The 16,550-nt window shown below is 56.3% G+C and overlaps 1 protein-coding gene across 9 annotated transcripts in view; it reads right to left on the bottom strand.

Moving 5' to 3' along the window:
* Nucleotides 1-158: 158 nt before the first annotated feature.
* The window catches only part of Arvcf (ARVCF delta catenin family member), a 54,373-nt gene continuing 37,981 nt past the window's right edge, over nucleotides 159-16,550 (bottom strand). Inside the window, exons 1-19 of one of the 9 annotated variants that reach the window (XM_021645189.2) lie at nucleotides 15,122-15,382; nucleotides 12,253-12,346; nucleotides 10,754-10,912; nucleotides 10,054-10,580; nucleotides 8,642-9,141; nucleotides 7,813-7,996; nucleotides 7,200-7,317; nucleotides 6,743-6,914; nucleotides 6,178-6,195; nucleotides 5,240-5,311; nucleotides 3,918-4,045; nucleotides 3,523-3,673; nucleotides 3,069-3,267; nucleotides 2,855-2,966; nucleotides 2,648-2,735; nucleotides 2,389-2,442; nucleotides 2,057-2,142; nucleotides 1,367-1,486; nucleotides 159-953 (exon numbers count right to left, since the gene is read on the bottom strand). In XM_021645189.2, the coding sequence (XP_021500864.1) occupies nucleotides 1,379-1,486; nucleotides 2,057-2,142; nucleotides 2,389-2,442; nucleotides 2,648-2,735; nucleotides 2,855-2,966; nucleotides 3,069-3,267; nucleotides 3,523-3,673; nucleotides 3,918-4,045; nucleotides 5,240-5,311; nucleotides 6,178-6,195; nucleotides 6,743-6,914; nucleotides 7,200-7,317; nucleotides 7,813-7,996; nucleotides 8,642-9,141; nucleotides 10,054-10,580; nucleotides 10,754-10,876 (2,640 nt within the window). In that variant the 5' untranslated portion in view covers nucleotides 10,877-10,912; nucleotides 12,253-12,346; nucleotides 15,122-15,382 and the 3' untranslated portion in view covers nucleotides 159-953; nucleotides 1,367-1,378. Of the gene's footprint in view, nucleotides 954-1,366; nucleotides 1,487-2,056; nucleotides 2,143-2,388; nucleotides 2,443-2,647; nucleotides 2,736-2,854; nucleotides 2,967-3,068; nucleotides 3,268-3,522; nucleotides 3,674-3,917; nucleotides 4,046-5,239; nucleotides 5,312-6,177; nucleotides 6,196-6,742; nucleotides 6,915-7,199; nucleotides 7,318-7,812; nucleotides 7,997-8,641; nucleotides 9,142-10,053; nucleotides 10,581-10,753; nucleotides 10,913-12,252; nucleotides 12,347-13,952; nucleotides 14,041-15,015; nucleotides 15,383-16,550 lie in introns of those variants that run through there. The other 8 variants (XM_060370028.1, XM_021645187.2, XM_060370029.1 and 5 more) reach the window with 8 other exon arrangements.

Below are 16,550 nucleotides of genomic sequence, written 5' to 3'. Positions count from 1 at the left end.
TAGGAAGCGTGCACAGGGCAGTGGGGAAGCCTCCCTTTCCTCCCTCCTCCCTATCACCACAAGGGGACTTGAGGAACAGTGTCGCCACCAGGTGGCAGCAGTGGTCTGGGTAACTCAGCGGGCCAACCTCCTCTTCCGGTGAGTCAGAACACAGGCAGTTCCTTTGCTGCTTTTTTAATCTTTAAATTTTCTTACAAAATTTTCAATGTTTGTGGATACAGTCTTATTTTGGTTTCATTTTTAATGGTTTTTTGTTTTGTTTTGTTTTTTTCAGTTTTCTTCATTTTAAAGTCACAAACAGCAGGCACTGAACAGCAGTTCCCCGCTGCTGCGGGCAGTCAGGCCCCGAGGTTACTTGAGGTTCTAGGCAGATGCAACAGTCAGGGTAGTCCCGGCCACAGGCAGCTTAGGAGGAGTATGCTGCAGAGGGAAGGTGTCCCAGAAATCCAAGGACGGGATGCTGGGGACAAGCACAGCTTGCCCCTCAGCTGGCTGCCTCCTAAACCTCCCTGCCTGGACCCCTGTAGCAGCCCTCATTGTGGTCAGCCTGCATGCAAGGTAGTACTCCAGCCACCCTTGGGAGCTCAAATTCTCTTCCACAGCCCCTTACTTGTCCCATTGCCTGCTCCAGGACCTCCACTCCAGGCTTGTATTTGCTCCTCTGTGACACTGTGCATGGGGACCTTGCCCTCCACCTCGACCACCACACAGCACCATGTCAGTAAACAGTTAACTCAGGCCTGGAGAGTTAGATCAGGAGAGTGGAGAAGAGAGTAAGGTAGGACAAGAGGGATATCCATAAAGTTGGGCCCTGGCTTGGGACAGGAGGCTCAGCCAAGCCCAGCCCGCCACAAAGGGGTGGGGCTCCTGGCTCCGTGACTGGGTCTGCTCAAGACGGCCCTCTCCCGGCTACTTCGATGTGATCCCTAAGAACAGACAGCTGAGCCAGGGCCCTGCAAAGAGAGACAATGACATGTTTTAGCTAGGAGCCCAGACAGGCCACAGAGCCAGCAAAATGTAGCAGGATGACTTGGAGCCTCCACACAGGGCAGCTGACTCCAGGGGCACATAGAAGCAGTGGCTGTGGAACGAAGGATGGGCCATGCCAAAAGCCTTGACACCAGGACTAGACCTTTCTTGCTGGTCCTCACAAAGCCATGTGCTGCAGGTATTTGAGGGAGTAGGGGGCCTGTCTCCTCAGGACCCTGATCTCCGGAGGCTGGAACAGGACTGTGAGCTCTGGGAGGACCCTCCTGTTGCCTGGGTCCTGCCAGGCATCACACAGGGAGCCCAGCATGCAGCAAGCAGAGATGAACAAGAAGCCCCAGTCCAAGGGTGGGCAAACCAACCAGATGAAGGAACGTACCAGGCATGCAAGCTAGACCCAGGAGTCAACTGGCTGAGGTTTAGTGTCCCCCACGGCGTCCACAAGCCTGACCGAGGGCCTGCTGGGCCCAGGCGGAGGGGCCTTCCTGCCAGGGTCGGGCTGCAGTGCATGATGGGTGGGCAGATAGGAGTTAGAAGCAGAAAAAATAAAGCAGGTTAACTGCAGCTAAGGGGAGCTTAGGCTGGTCGATATGGACAAGAAAGGGATGAAATGAGGGCCTGCCAAGGCAGTACAGGGAAATCAAGCTCTGGAACTGCTTATGGCTCACACTAGTATGGAATGTTTCATGGATATGCCCAGAGGCTGGTACATGAAGCCAGGATACTGGCACAGTAGACGGCAGGTGCTGGCCTTTCCAGGGGACCACAGTGGACACCTTGCACACACACACACACACACACACACACACACACACACACACAAAAGAAGGGTATAAATCCACTTGCTCAGACTCTCTGGTCCTATGCAGCTTGTGGCTGGGCAGAGCTGCTCCTGTCCACTCCTTTGCACACTTGACCCCTCAGCGCCATGGGATACTTCCTGGGCCATGCACGTGAGTGCCACTCCAGCCATGTCCCTGAGCCCTGATCACACACAGCACTGCCTAGCTGTTCTCTTGACAAGCCCAATACATGAAGCCTTCCTGGGTACTTGGTAATTTTCACTTACTTTCAACAGCTCCTTCTCAGAGGCCTCCCCTGTGGAGTCACTGCCCAGTGTCCTCCGTTCCCTCCGGTCAACTGTGGCATACCCATCTGTAGGGTGGAACCAAGGAGGGAATGAGGGAAGTCAGCATGGGGAAGGGTAATCTTCAGCCCAGATACAGAAAACCCTGGGACAGGGACTTCTGGTCCCAGTGACAGCTCCAACCAGCCCTGACCCCAAACTACCTATCTTTTTCTCCAACTGACATTTTATCATAGCAAGAGGCCTCCCCAGCACCAGCCAGGATCACTCCATGAAACCGGGTGTCCCCCTGCAGTCGTCTTCCCTGCACTCACCAGGCCCAAGTGTATCCATGGGGATCACATCTCGGGTGGCCGGCTTCTCCCCATCTGCAAGGCACAAGCAGGTTTCTGTGAGCAGTGGGCAGGCACTGGGAGGGGAAGGCGGACAGGCTCGCCCAGGACAGTGCTCAGCGTCCTGTGTCAGGGGTCGGTCCTGTCTCCCTGACCCCACCTACCTTGTGCATTAGCAGGTAGGAGCTACTCTTAAGCCTCAGGGGTAAGTGTCATGGCCCTCTCCCCAGCTTGTGCTCACCAAGGTTCTTGTCTACCAGTGGCAGTGTGCTGTCATCAAAGCCCCCAGAACTTGGTGTTCCTTTGGGTCCTTTGGCAGTGTTAGCAGACTAAAGAGGCAAACAAACAAACAAACAAACAAAAAAACCCACAAATAAGACGTAAGGCAGAAGACACTTCTGCTTGGGGACAGACTTGGCAAAGTGAGAGCGAAGGCGGGCAGCTGCACCTGGAACCGCGCCTTGGTCCAGCCGTCCCTCTGCAGGGCTCCACGCAGCTCCTTGTAGCTCCACACGGTCTGCAGCACGTGCGACGCTGCCTTGGCCTCCCGCACCGACTGGCTGCAGCGGTGGAGCCAGGGTTGGGGTCAGTGACCTACTGCTTCCCAGTCTCCCTCCATCCCCAAACCCACCCAGCCCTCAGCAGGCCGTGCCCTCACGCACCTGGAGGCCACCAGTGCCACCAGCGCAGGCACACCGCGGGCCTGCAGGAGGGAGCGAGCATTGTCCAAACTGTCAGACACAATCTCATGGATGGTGTTGAGCACAGCTACCACCGTATCCTCCTCCAGGAGGGCACTAGGGTGGGCAGGAGCCTGTGCATTGCGGACATTCCGAACCAGCTCCGTCATGGCATAGCTCCCTAAGAGGCAGGGTCAGATGTTAGGGCACATCTCCGCCCTACCCCTGTGGGAAGGAGCAGCATCCAGACAGAAGGTATCACCAGGACAGCCACAACCTCGACTAGCAGGCTCAGCCTTAGGGAGAGGAAGACCTAAGCTCCTACAGCTCAGCACAGGACCAGCCCAAGCACGTGGGAGGAATCTGGTCCCCTGCATTCCATCCTCCAGCATTGTGTCCCCAACACCTGCCCCACTTATGACAACAGCATCCTCACCAATGAGGTCTTTGTTACGCTGGTCTAGTGAAAGGTTGCGCAGCGCGATGGCAACAGCACGAACCACCTTGTCCGTCTCAGACTGAAGCAGTTCCACCAGCACCGGCAGCCCACGCTCCTTGCGCACCGTGGCACGGATGTACGTGGCCCACTGTGAGGGTAGCACCGGAGGTGACTGCTCAGAGGGGAGTGGCCTTGCACAACACCTACGCCAACAGCTCCACAGCAGCCACACTGGCCAGGGCATTGTTCACAGCCTCCTGATCCTGAGGGGGTGCTGTGTCCCCTCTTCTCCCACTGGCCCAGAAGGAGGCAAGGGCTCGAGGCAGAACCAGTGGGGTGTCTGGAATTCCCTCTGTCTGGGTCTCGCCCTCCCTGCCAACCTGACTCCTCACCGTCCAGTTGCCAGCGCTGAGGTTTTGGAGGGCACCAGCTGCAGCTTCCAGGGTGTTGAAGTTCCGGCTCTCCGTAAGGAGCGAGAGGTAGAGACGTACCACCTCGGGCTGGTACAGCAGCTCAAAGCCTAGATACAGGGCGGTGGCAGCCGAGAGTGAAACGCCTCTCCTCACCTCCAGCCCCTTCTTACTCACTGTTCAGCTAGGGTGAGCTGCCTGGGATGGATACTGAACAGTCATGTTTAGCATCAATTAATGTTCCCATTCAGACAGGGACAAACCAATGGTCAGCCAGGAGACAAAGCAGGCAGACCAGGCCTTAACCCTGCTTGCAAAGAAATGGGACTGGGCCCACCTGGGCGCACACCCAGGAGGTAGGGAGCGGGACATGGACACTAGGCTACTGTAGCAACAGAACTGGCCTTCCCTGGATGTGACCAGGGCAGCACCCTAAAAAAAAGGCTCCCCTACCCTCCCTGACAGCAGGGACCAGCTTCACCAGTAAGTAGCAGACTGCATAGGTAAGGCCCCACGTCTAGCAACAGGCACCCCCAGGTGACTATTCCTGGCTCCCCAGTGACTGAGACCCAGCCTAGCAGCAAGGATGGTACCCAGCAGAAGGCCTCAAGCAGAAGAGCTAAGGTGCCTTCCAGTCAGCATGTGTTAGAGCCCGAGTTTCTGCGTAGCTCAGGACACTACTCCACACCCCATATTTCATCACTCTCCCCTTACCCTCATGGCCAGGCTCCCTCCACTCCTGGGTCTCCTTCTCCCCAGGTTCTCCAGACAGTATCCTCTCAGGGCATCTACACTGGCTGACTACTGTATCTGGGCCCGTCCACCTCAGTTAGGGGCATCTGGGTTCTGTTATCCTGGGCTTGGCTGGGCCCCACCAGGGCAGTCTGTCCCTGAGGCCAGTCCCCACTGCATTCACTGCAACAGTATCAGTGCAGCCTGGAGATCCAGCACACATAACAGACAGCAGGGGTGAGCCACCCTGGACTCCCGAGGTCCACTCTCACGCTGTGGCCCCTGGGTCACACCCTTTGAAGTAACACAGCTTAGTCACTGTCAGTATCCCTCCAACCCACGCACCTCTCACTTGCTGATGACTATGAAAAAGTTTATCTGAAACAGCCTGTGCACACTGAACTGACCCCTCAGAAGGTGCCAAGCCTGGACCATTCTCTAGGAAACCCCACTCCAACGGTTGTGTCTGTTTGCATATCTGACCCTTCAACCCCACACCTTCCTAGCACAAAGCTTTGACCCCTAGCCAGCACAGGGCCAGGCTTCCTAGCTCCTCCTCTTCGCCCATTCACCTTTGGCAGCCTCAGTTCGTTTAGGAAGGTCCAGTGTGTCAAAGTTTCGGTCCATCTCTCCATCCTTCTTCCCTGGAACAGAAGGGTGGTAGGCATTGAGGAGAATCCATGAGGACCAAGTGTGTGCCAGGAGTTAAGCACAGCCCTCTCCTGCTCAGAGCCCAAAGGGGAATGAGAACTAAGTTACCCTGGCAGAGATGTACTGTTCTCAGGGTAAGGAGGAAGGCTGGCCCAGGACAATAGTGGCAGTGGAGCTTAGGAACAGCCTACCCATGTCCTGAGTACCTAGGCCTCACCTCTCATCACAGACAGTGATGAAACAGCTGGACCACAGCACAAGGCTAGGCCTGAAAGTTCCACCTGGAGGAAAATTTCCCCCAGCTGGGGGCCAGCCACAGGCCAATCTTCACTGTACAGAAGGATGGCCATATACAGGTTGAGCCCCTCGCATAGCCAGTTTGTACTTTCAGCCTCTTCTCCTTCAGCTGAGCTCCTTTCTGCTAGGTCCTCTAGCAGGTAGCCAGTCACTGCAGATGACCTGACGCCCCTGCCCCGCTTACCCGTAGAGTACTGCTGCCACACATCAACCACTTCATCAGAGGGCAGATGGTGCCCTGGAGCTAGCCACTCCCTGGGCCCTGGCCACTGTTTGCTCTGTCCCAGTGCTGGCTTGGTAGCTTGTTCTTATTTTGTAAGCAGCAGGCCCTGGGCCTCCTCACCAGCCCAGGGCCAGCATTCCAGCCTCTGCCATGTCTATGCAGTTGTCATGGAGATGGCTGCCCTTTCAGTAGACTGGGGGTGGGGCAGGGCCTGAAGGCTGGAAGGCATCCCAGCTGCCCTAGAGTTGTCATGGAAATAACTGCCTGAGTGTAGGTAACATGACTGTCAGTCTGTTGCTCACTGCGCTTGCCAGACCTGGACAGCAGAACTGGACTCACCTTGATGGAACCACTCCTCTGGGCGGCCGGAGGAAGCACAGGAAAGAGGAGATGAGCCTGAGCAGCAGTACCCTCCCATGACTCATACTCCCACCCATCCCAGGCCAAGGAGGCCAAGCAAGCAGACTGTGCAACCTTGCTCCAGGAACTCTGGGGGCTCAGTACCCATAAGGCCCAGGGAAGACCTGTGGTCGGGCAGGTGAATGAAGTGCTTCTGTCCCACTGCCACTGTTGGAGGACATAGGAATCTGAAACCTGTACCCTGCAAGTGCTGAGGGTGCCTGGCCAAGTGAAGGAAAGGTGTGCTTTGCAGGTGCTCTGCGAATAGCCAGGTGGGGTCGTTTGTGGGCCCTCAGAATCCTTCCCCAGAGTAGTGGGACAAAGGTGGAGAGCACCCCACAGCCCACAGGAAAGGATTAAGGCTGGGCCTTGCACCCGCACCTTTCCAGTTGCTACACGCCCGTGGGGGCAGACTACATATCTTCCAGCATCCAGAATCGCCTGCCAAGGACACGGAAAGCCCTGAGCTCTGGGAAGGGGACACATCCCAGCCTCACCCACCCACCTTTGGCTTTCTTGCCACCAAAGCAGCTGGCGTCATCCTTCCTCCGACGCTGGGAGGCTGTAGCACTGCCCGGGATCCCAGGCTCGGCCTCCTGGTACCTGTCAGCCCCTGGCACCTCCTTGTGCACGTGGTAGGACAGGTTCCGCATGATGCACACGCAGTTCTCTACTGACTGTGGGAAGAGGCGGCCTGGTTGGGCAGGAGCACGGACAAGGAAGGGGGGCTGCCAATCTTCTCAGACTGTACGTGTGAGGCCATGGCCAGTGAACACTAATGGCACTGTCAACCCAAGGCAGGAGGAACGGCAGGGAGGGACCCTTGCTCTGGGTCGTTACTACCTGCTCTGGTCTGTGCCGTTCTGGGGAGTTCCCAGCCCCTGGGCCCCCGCTACTGTGACCATTTGGCTCTGAGAACTTGGAGGGAAGGCTGTGAACTGGTCCCCATCTGCCCCACCCACCTTATTGTCTGTGTCCTTCCTTCCCACAGCTGACTGCAGGGCGTGTAGGAGCGCATCCACCAACCCTTCGCACTCACGGAGTCGCCTCCGGGCCTCGGCACCATCTGAGCTCACATTCCTGGGTGGAAGGGAGCAGGACCACCAGTGACCCCTGTTCTTGCCCCTCTAACTCCCCAGCCCACTAGGCCTCAGCGGCTTTCATCTGCACAATGGGCCCTGCTGGATCACGGCAAGCAGAGTGATCTGACTACCCCAGGCAATGGGCTTCAGCCTTGTATCTGTGGTGGAAGAAGCCCCAGCTCCCAGCTGAATTGGAATAGGATAGAGATGAGTCCCAAGAGGCCAGAATCCATGATCTGCAGGAAGTTCTGCCCTTCGTCCCAACAGCAGATCCCAACATCAGGACCCTGTAGGGTCATGAGGGTATAGAACTGATGGACAGGCAGGACCCCAGGGGCTTAGCATTGCATCTGTGGGTGTGAGGAAAGCTCCAATGAAAATCCGAGACTTAGGACGTGGCTCAGGAGCTCCTAAGATCTGGATGAGCTGGGATATGAACATGGCCACTCCTGCCACCCTGCAGATCCGGTCTATGCCCCACCCCAGCCCACACCTCAGGCAGCCTGATGTGTTCTTGAAGACTGTTGTCCACTCGGCATCCCGGGGCTTCGAGTCTTCATTAGGCTCTCGCTCCCAGCCTGAGTGGGGCACGATGACTTCATGGGTCAGGGTCTGTAAGCCGTGGTCAATGATGACCATCTTCAGGGGCTCGTAGGATGACAGGTTCCAGAGTGTGCCTGTAATGTGCCACTAGTCAATACTGTTGACCATGGCCATACTGTCTTGGCCTCCCCGGGATGATCCTCAAGATCTGCTTCTGATTTTCCTCCTTGTCCTGTAGTTGCTACATGAAGCTAGCATGGCTGTTACTAGGTTTCAGGGGGTTTTGTTGTTGTTGTCGTCCTAGGGATGGTACCTAGGGCCTTTTCACATTAGTCAAGCACTCCCACTGAGTTGACACCCAGTTCACATAAGTTAGGGGCAGTGAAAACTATAACAGTTTCTGGGGCCCGATAGAGCAAGATGTATTGGCAGCACTTAGTGGTGGCTTTCAGCCAACAAGGAAAAGAAGGCAGTTATTTTGAGAGGCATAACCAGTGACCCATCCATTCCCTGCTACATGAATGGGTGAACTGGCAAATGCTCCCGAGACCGCAGGACCATCTCCGGAGAGATGGTCCTAAGACCCCTAAGCTCTACAAGGTACAAGCCCTACTCCTGCACTTGCACAGGTTAGGAACCAGGGAGGTAGGGTCTGGCACCAGCAACCCCATGGCTGAGAGAGGTGGGGACCCATCCCAGCACCTGGGCCCGCTTCACTCCTGCTTCCCCACTTTCGGGCTGAGCCACGCTCACGTCAGCCCTGGCCAAGGCCCACTCACCAGTGACCAGCTCACGGACCTCATTGTCCCGGGCAGCCCGCAGCAGGCGCACCAGGGCTGGCACACCCCCACAGTCTCGGATGGCAGCCTTGTTGTCGGCATCGCGGCCGTAGGAGAGGTTGCGCAGCGCCCCACAGGCCCGGCGGCGCACCTCAGCCCGAGGGTGATCTAATAACGCCACGAGCAGGGGCAGCCCGCGCAGCTGCCGCACTCGCCGCTTGATGCCCTCGTTCTCAAAGCAGAGGTGCTGCAGGTAGGCCGCCGCGTTGGCCTTCACGGGGTCCACTGGGTGCCGCAGCATGGCCAGCACCTCTGGCAGCTCGGGATCCCGCCAGCGTGGCTCCTTTCGGGTGCTATCCAACGAAGGCGAGCGTCGCACTACTCGGTCCAAGCTGCCCAGGCTGCCTCTCTCAGGCTGGGCCAGAGGGGCTGTTGCTGCTGGGAACGGAGGCCGCTCATCTATCAGCTCCCCGGCGTCGTCTGCTGTGTCCTCAAAGGCCCTGTGTGGATGAGCAGATCCTGTCAACACCTTCACAGTAGCTGCCAGCCCTGCCCCCACACTCTGTCCAAGGGTTTGGGAATTCCCTGCCAGCGGGGACTAATGGCATCCTGTATCTCAGCCCCAAACAGTGTAGACACCAAGTGTTCCTCCCGAGCCCAGCCAGTGCTGTTGCAAGGTCAATGTTAAGAGTAAAACCCAGCATCCTTCCAATGTCTGGAAGTTTGCTCTTTTAACAGTTTTACTTAATCATGACTTAATATGCTTTGATGTGCATCTGTCAGTGACAGAGGGCAGGAATCCCATCTCTTCTTTGTAATATCAGCTAACACTACCAGCATATAGGGTCAAATATCCTCCCTGTACAAGGCCACTCCATTCAGACCATCTGACAAGGACATGTCTTTCTTTGGCTCTCAGTTGCCCTATGAACTCTCAAACCCACTTCCCAGGGAAGGGATCGAGGCTAGGAAGGTCAGGTCATTTGCCCAGAGTCACATAACAAACTCTAGATTCGGACTGTGGTCATGTTTTCATGCTACAGCTATAAATGGAAACAGCATAAAGGACAGGATCAAGGGCCACCATGACAATGACCTGGACCTCTAGGTTCCAGTGAGGGTGTACGGTGAAGATTAGGCACAGACACTTCAAAGGCCTTTAAGCAGGGTCACATCTTAAGCATCCGATGCCTGGGCCTTCATGGCCATCTTGCTGGTTATTAGAGCACAGCCAGCTTCAGGCTATGTCACAGATTCACGCCTACCATACCAGGGCTGTTGTCCTTGAGAAGAGATGAAACCAATTCAAACTGAAATGTAGCCTCATGACCTATGGGATACTCTGTAACTGGGGAATGAAAGATGGAATTCCCAGAAGAGGAACAACAACAGGAACAACAACAGGAGCTCACCTGGCACGGAGGCTCTGCCCATACTCAGGTCTCCTCCGTGCTGCTGTGCTATAGTCGGGCTCCAGGTCAGGGCCTCCCTCGTCATCAGCAGCCAAGCTCCGAGTATCATCCTCCAGGCCATATGGTTCAGCTTGGAAGTGCTCAGGCAGGGAGCGGCCACTCGGTGGTCCAGACTCAGAGCCCATGGGGAAGGCTTCTCGGCGGCTAGGCAGTGTGAAACAGCCATCACCAGGTCCTGGGCCCAGGAGGCCAGTACGTGGGGGCCGTACCCCAAACCCTCGGGACAGGCTGCCATAGCTTGGAATATCACGGGGCTCAGAGCCATCAGGAAAGCCACCTCCGCTGCTGAGGTAGGCTCGGGAGAGTGTGGCTGCTGGGCCACCCCCACGTAGCAGGAAATGCCGGTCCAGGGGCCCATCGGCAAAAGAGCCAAGTGGGGGGCCACCATCCAGCAGGGGGAGTCCATCTGGGCCCAGCGGCACCTGGCGAACTGTCCTTGTGGTCACAGTCTTGACCGTCTTGGTAACCTAATGAATGAGAAGGTAGCATATGGGCTTGGTGGCTCTATGAGACCTGGGCAGTGTCAGGGTGGCCTCAGTTCTTGTCCACACAAGGGGTTCTCAGTTGCCAGCTCACGTGTCTGTTCTAGAGGATGGCTGTGTACCTAACCTGCTCTTTTCCTGCCTAGGTCAAGCCTTACCTTAGTCTCAGTGCGCCGGGTTGTACCATCTTCTGATGTGACAATGGACACATGAGAGGTGGGTGTGCCAGGGTCTTCCTCTACTGTCACCGTCTCCTCCAGCACCTCAGGTGCCTCTGGCATCGTGGCCAGCGATGCCTGGCTACCCGGGCTCTGCTCCTAGAGAGAGAAGGGTGTCAGAGGTCAAGGATCCACACACAGCTGACTCTGCCTCGGATTCCTGCTGACCACACAGGGGTTAGCACCTCCACCTGGGGCTGAGGTGCGATGCAGCAGGTCCATCTGGACCCGAAGGCACTCAGCACACTGTCCTTGTGGTCATGGCCTTGACTTTCTTGGTGATGGATAAGAAGTGGTATGTGGGCTTGTTGGCTCTAGAGAGCTGGACAGCGGCCTAAGCCAGGGTGGCCTCAATTCTCCTGGATGCAAGGTGACCTCTCCTGAGCTGCTCCTACAAGATGTTCTTCTGACATCACCTGCTTCCTCAAGCTGATCTTCCTCCCCATCCTAATCCATATACTCTGAATGGCCACGCCTTGGAGTCAGTTTTAGCACAGTTCACACAATCCTGTACTGAGATCAGCCGGAGTCCTACAGGTCGGAGACATCCACCTCCGAGAGCACACAGGCACCCACAGTGCTATGATATCCTTGCTCCTTCTGGCCCAGAGGCTCTTGGGACGCGGAGTCCATGCATCGTATCAGACACTAGATATATGGATTCCTACTTGCAGCCATCTTGCTACTACCCTGCAGAGAGGCACGATGGGGGACTTCTGAGCAAGATAGCTATGGAATGAGGCCCACTTGTGTATTAGTCAGACTAGCCAGTATGGAAACCAACTCCCAAAAGACAGGCCAATCCCTACTGTGCAGAGCGGCACAGGGATCTGAGAACCACAGTCTGCCCTGGGCTCAGGGCCTCACCCTGTCAGTATCTCAGGGCTGGCATCTGGCCTGGACAGGGGTTGGAACTCAAGCTCCAGTGGGTAGGTTGGAGGGACGCATTCCTTTGTAACCATGACTAGGTCAGCAGAAGGCGGTGCTTCCCTACCTAAAGCCCAGGGAGGCTTATCAGTGCATCTTTCATCTCCCCAGCGCTGGGGCCTTAGAATTCTTCCCTGGCCTGGGTGCTGTGCTAAAGAGTAGGGGGCCAGGCTGTCCTCTCGACAGGCCTTCTTGCAGAGATCACTAGGACAGTAAGGCCTTCTCAGGCCGCTCCTGAACTGGGGAAGCACCTGGCCCTTGATGGAGATAGTGTGTGCACGTGTATTATTAGCAAGATAAGACATCTCCTGGGCTCTGGCAACACAGGAGAGGGGTGGCACAGAACATACCTCTCCCTCCCTCAGGGGCAGGGCTTTGGAGATTTAAGAGGTGACTTCACAAAGGAGAGACCCAAGACCTGGGCAGAGAGGGGGTTTGCCCAGGACTGTTCAAGTCCTGGCGAGGGATCTCAGGAATTTGTCTAACAGGGAGACCTTTGAGCTGTGTCTCACCTCTCCAGGACAGGGCTTTAGCTGCCCCTTTCCCAGCCTACGGATGAGATGGACCGTCTGCTGGGACCTGGCCAGGAAGAGGAGACCCTGTTCCCTGGGAAAGAGAAATAGATGAGGCCCTATGTGGGGACAGCTGGAAAGATGCCAGACTGGGTGACCTGGGCACTTCTCCAAGGACACTGACCGAGCGGAGGCCTGCACTGTTCCAGCTCTATCTGGTGACTGAGTGTCAAGCCCTAGCTCTCAGCTGCCCTGGACTCTCTGGAGCTAGTCAAAGGGGCTTTGGGTGGGGGTGGGGGTATCCAGGAGCTGCATTCCTAGAGGAGGGGAGGAGCAAGGCTGAGGGAACAAGGCTCCTGACATTCTGCCATGGGACAGGGCCCCTTTGTAGATTTGCATGCATCTGCATACATTAAACATTCAGAGAAGAACCCTGCCCTACTCCCTACCTAGGTGGTAAAGCACAGAAGGCTGGAGGACACTGGGAATCCCAGACCCTGGGCTGTGCTGAAGATATGGCACACAGACACTGTGTGTGATCCTGTGATCCGGGTGACCAGGATCTTCAGCAAAGCTTGGCAACCTGCAGTAGTCACCCTCGAAGCACTAATGAATGGGCTGTGAGGGATCCTGAGCTCCGAGAGTCTGCTAGCAAATGACCTCAGGAAGCTAAAAGCAGTCAATGACCTCACCCACAGGCAGGAGTGTAAGTCAGTCATGTTCCTGGGAAAGTCACACGCAGACAGGGAGACATGTCTCTAACCCCTCCAACAGGAGCATGTGCACATACATGAGGCCCCAGTCAGAAACACAGGCACAAGTGCATTGATTTATGGACTCTGACAGTTCCCCGAGTGCATTATGTCCCGTGTTCTCAAGTGTACCCCATCTTCCATACACCTGTCTGAACTTTTATTGGCACTGGCCTCTTTACATGTGCTTCCAACACGCAGAGAAGGAACCACTGACACCCAGTCACCCACCCACTATTGGGTTTTCAGCGGTCGCACTGATGGGAAAACCGAGGCCTTTGATAGTAAGAAGCCCAAGGCCATCCTGGGACTCAGTCTGACAACCAGCAATCAATGCAACAGTGAGAGCTGGTGGGGTGTCTCCGTGCATTACAACCTACCCACCAGCCTGTCCATTCCCCACACTTCTAGCCTACAGCCTGACCGCTGGTTCTGGGCTGTTCCACTCTGTATCAGACACAGGCACATTTCTGAATATGTCACAGTCCTGTGCACACAAACCCTGTGTGCCAACTATATATTGTCACTCCCTTCTTGGCTCCAGCCTCATCCTTTCTCCTCCAAAGGGACCATATCCACCCTCCAAACTTCGAAGCTACTAGGTCCGGACAGGAGAGGAGTTGCTGCACAGGCCTGGGATTTGCTCGGACCTACCCAGTCACCCTGCTCCCAAGAGGGGGCCCACAGGCATAGTGATGTTCATGAGCCCCGTAGGGGCTCAGCTTCCTCATGCAGAGAAGGGAAGGACACAGAACCCATCTCACCCTATATGTCCAATGCCAAGACCACAGAGAGAAAACCAAAATGTGTCAGAATACAACAGCTTGTGCACCTCATGGACGAGCATCTACAGCCCATATCGTGCAAAACAAACCACAGGTCTTTGTGCACTGCCCTGTGCAGTTCCTGCTGGCATACATCAACTACAAAGTGAGGTGAGATGCATACCCAGAGCCTACACCTCTGGCGGCCAGGTTCCAAGAGGGCACAAGGTGGCTACTGCTGGATGCAGTTCTGAACTCCAAGCATGGCCCTCCTAGGCAGAGTGTAGGACAAGTTAGGTTGACATCTCTCTCCCAGGCAGGCCCTTAGTCCCCACAAAACACTACCCCCTTTATGCCCATTCTCTGCATAACCCTTCCACAACCCACAGGAGCAGTAAGCCTGCCAGGGTGTGGCCCCAGACAGTGGCTAAAAGGCCAAGGGACATGTGGTGGGCTGAACAAACTGGGGAAGAGGACCAAGCGTCACCATTCCCAGCTTCTCTTAAGCCTGGTCCCTAGTCACACTAACCACAGACTGACGACTGAATGGGCAGTCAGCGTCCAGAAGCTGTGGACCACCTTAGGTGTGTGCCAGACCTCCCTCCTACCACCAGGCGTCTTTTAGGAAGTCCCTGCTGCTCGCAGCCTCACTTTCCCTGTCTATTAACGAGCCCCACTCCCTCTGAACACACCTGCCCCTCACCAATACCAGCCCTCAAACAGCCAGGCTGCCGGCAGACCCCTCCCGCCACCACATGTGGGCAGTACCGGGCTCTGCTCCTCCCTTACCCTCCCCTCACGTGCAATGCCGCGGCAGAGAGGGTTTCCATTAAATCTACAGAAGCTGCTCCACCGGTCCCCAGAGTGCAGTCGGAATCGAGCGGAAGGGGAATGGAGGGGAGCCGGGAGAGCCCCCAGAGAGCAAGAGGCCTAGGCCAGTTTCCTCCGGCAATCGGGCCTCGCTCTGCTGGAAGAGGGACCACTGGGAAGGCCCTGTACCCCGCCGCCCCCTTCCACCCCCACCCCGACACCTGTCCCACGGCCGGAGAGGTGCATCCTTCCTGGGTCACGCTCAATTCTAGTGCAGGGTTCGCCCGGCTTGCACCCCAACGTGGGGCTCCAGTCCCTGAGGTACCGCTGCGCAAGGTGCTCGCACACACCCACCCCGCGCGGGGCAGCAGGCTCACTCCCGCCACCGCTCCCGCCCCGGGGTCAGCGCAGCCGGCTGGAGAGCAGACAATAGCTACCTAGGACCGGCGGCTCTCAGAAACAAAAGCGGGTCTTCCTGAGTAGGCCAGGGCCTCAGGGCACCGCCCCCGCCCCCCAGCTCGCGAGGACCGAGTTCTTTCCAACCTGTCTGAGTTCGGCCGGCATTGGACAGAGGCTGGGAGGCTGTAAGCCAGCGGGGGCGGCAGCCGGACCGCGCTCCGCTCCGCGGGCGCCCCAGCCGCTCCAGCTCTACTGACTCCCTCCCTCCCGTGAAGGCGGACCTGGCAGCGGCCAAGACCAGCAGCCAATCGGGCGGGGCGCACCCAGGCGGGGCGGGCGAGGCTCCGCCCCCACAGGCCAGGGCGGGACTCTGCAGCTAGGCCTGCCGGGTTGCCAACCCCAAGTCTTGCCTAAACATCATGTCCTAGGGGTCGGCACCCCAACCCTACCTACACACCAAGAGACTCTGACAAAGTCTTTCTCCCGAAGTCTCAATCTACCCTCCAGTGAATGTGTATACGCCTACCTACCCCTATAGTTGCGTAAACTGAGATCCCACAGAGTAGACCGGGGGCCAAGGGTACCATCGTGGCACAAGCTACTTATCCTAACTGTGAATCACTTCCCTCTTAAGTCATAGTTCTGGTATGGTCAAGCTGCAAGGTCTCCCGTACTCATTCTACATGGCCTCCAAGTAAAGGTCACCACAGAGCTTAGTGGGAACTTTAGTGCGGAGCCCCACAGGACACACAGCTTATGTCATGACACAAGTCCTCTTACCTTAAAGGCCCTTAAGGTGTATCAAACAGTGGGTCAAAAGGCCAAGTCTGGAGTTGTCCTGGGCAAGAAAGTCTCTGGATTGGGGCTCTTGTCAGAAGCCCTGAAAACAGACCTGGCTTTAAACCCTGTCCTCTATGCATTGAGTCTATTGGGAAATGACAGATGGGCTGTGGTGACCTGAGCCAGCAGACTTATCTTACTCCACCCTAAGCCTTCCAGCAGCCACACCTGGGGAGTTTGACTGCTGGAGGAAAACAAGTACAGGAAGGGGAGACACATGCTAGTTGACTCCTTCATCACATGTAAGAAAATGGGGTTTGAAACTGTAGAGCTGAGGCCTGCACTAGGGAAGCTCAGTGGTGGTACCCCAAGGAAGGGGCCCAAGCTTGGCACCCTGCCTCCTGTCTGTTTCTCCCCACCCCAATCTGAAAAGTCAAACCTTGCCTCCATGATATGCTACCAAGCAGAGGCTGCACTGTTAGCATGCTCAAGAATGCTAGGTGCCCACTGGCCTCAGTTTCCCTAGTCACACCAGAATGCTCTGACTTCTGACCTTCTTCATCCTCCCTTCATAACCACCCTGGCCAATAATAGAACACACTTTTTTGAGGGAATGAAGCCCGGATCTTAAGTTGAAGCTGTTTCTGTTTTCTGTACATTTTCCAACTGCTAGTGCACAACCATTGGCTAAGCCTGAGGCAAGTCCAATAACCCAGCTGACCCTGTCACAGTGGTATGCTCCCCATGCTCCAAGATGACGGTCAGTCAGCTCTATTCCTGCTGAGTGTCTTCA

Source organism: Meriones unguiculatus, chromosome 17 (genome assembly GCF_030254825.1).
Source record: "Meriones unguiculatus strain TT.TT164.6M chromosome 17, Bangor_MerUng_6.1, whole genome shotgun sequence".
NCBI lineage: Eukaryota > Metazoa > Chordata > Mammalia > Rodentia > Muridae > Meriones > Meriones unguiculatus.
This window is presented reverse-complemented; position numbering and strand designations above follow the sequence as displayed.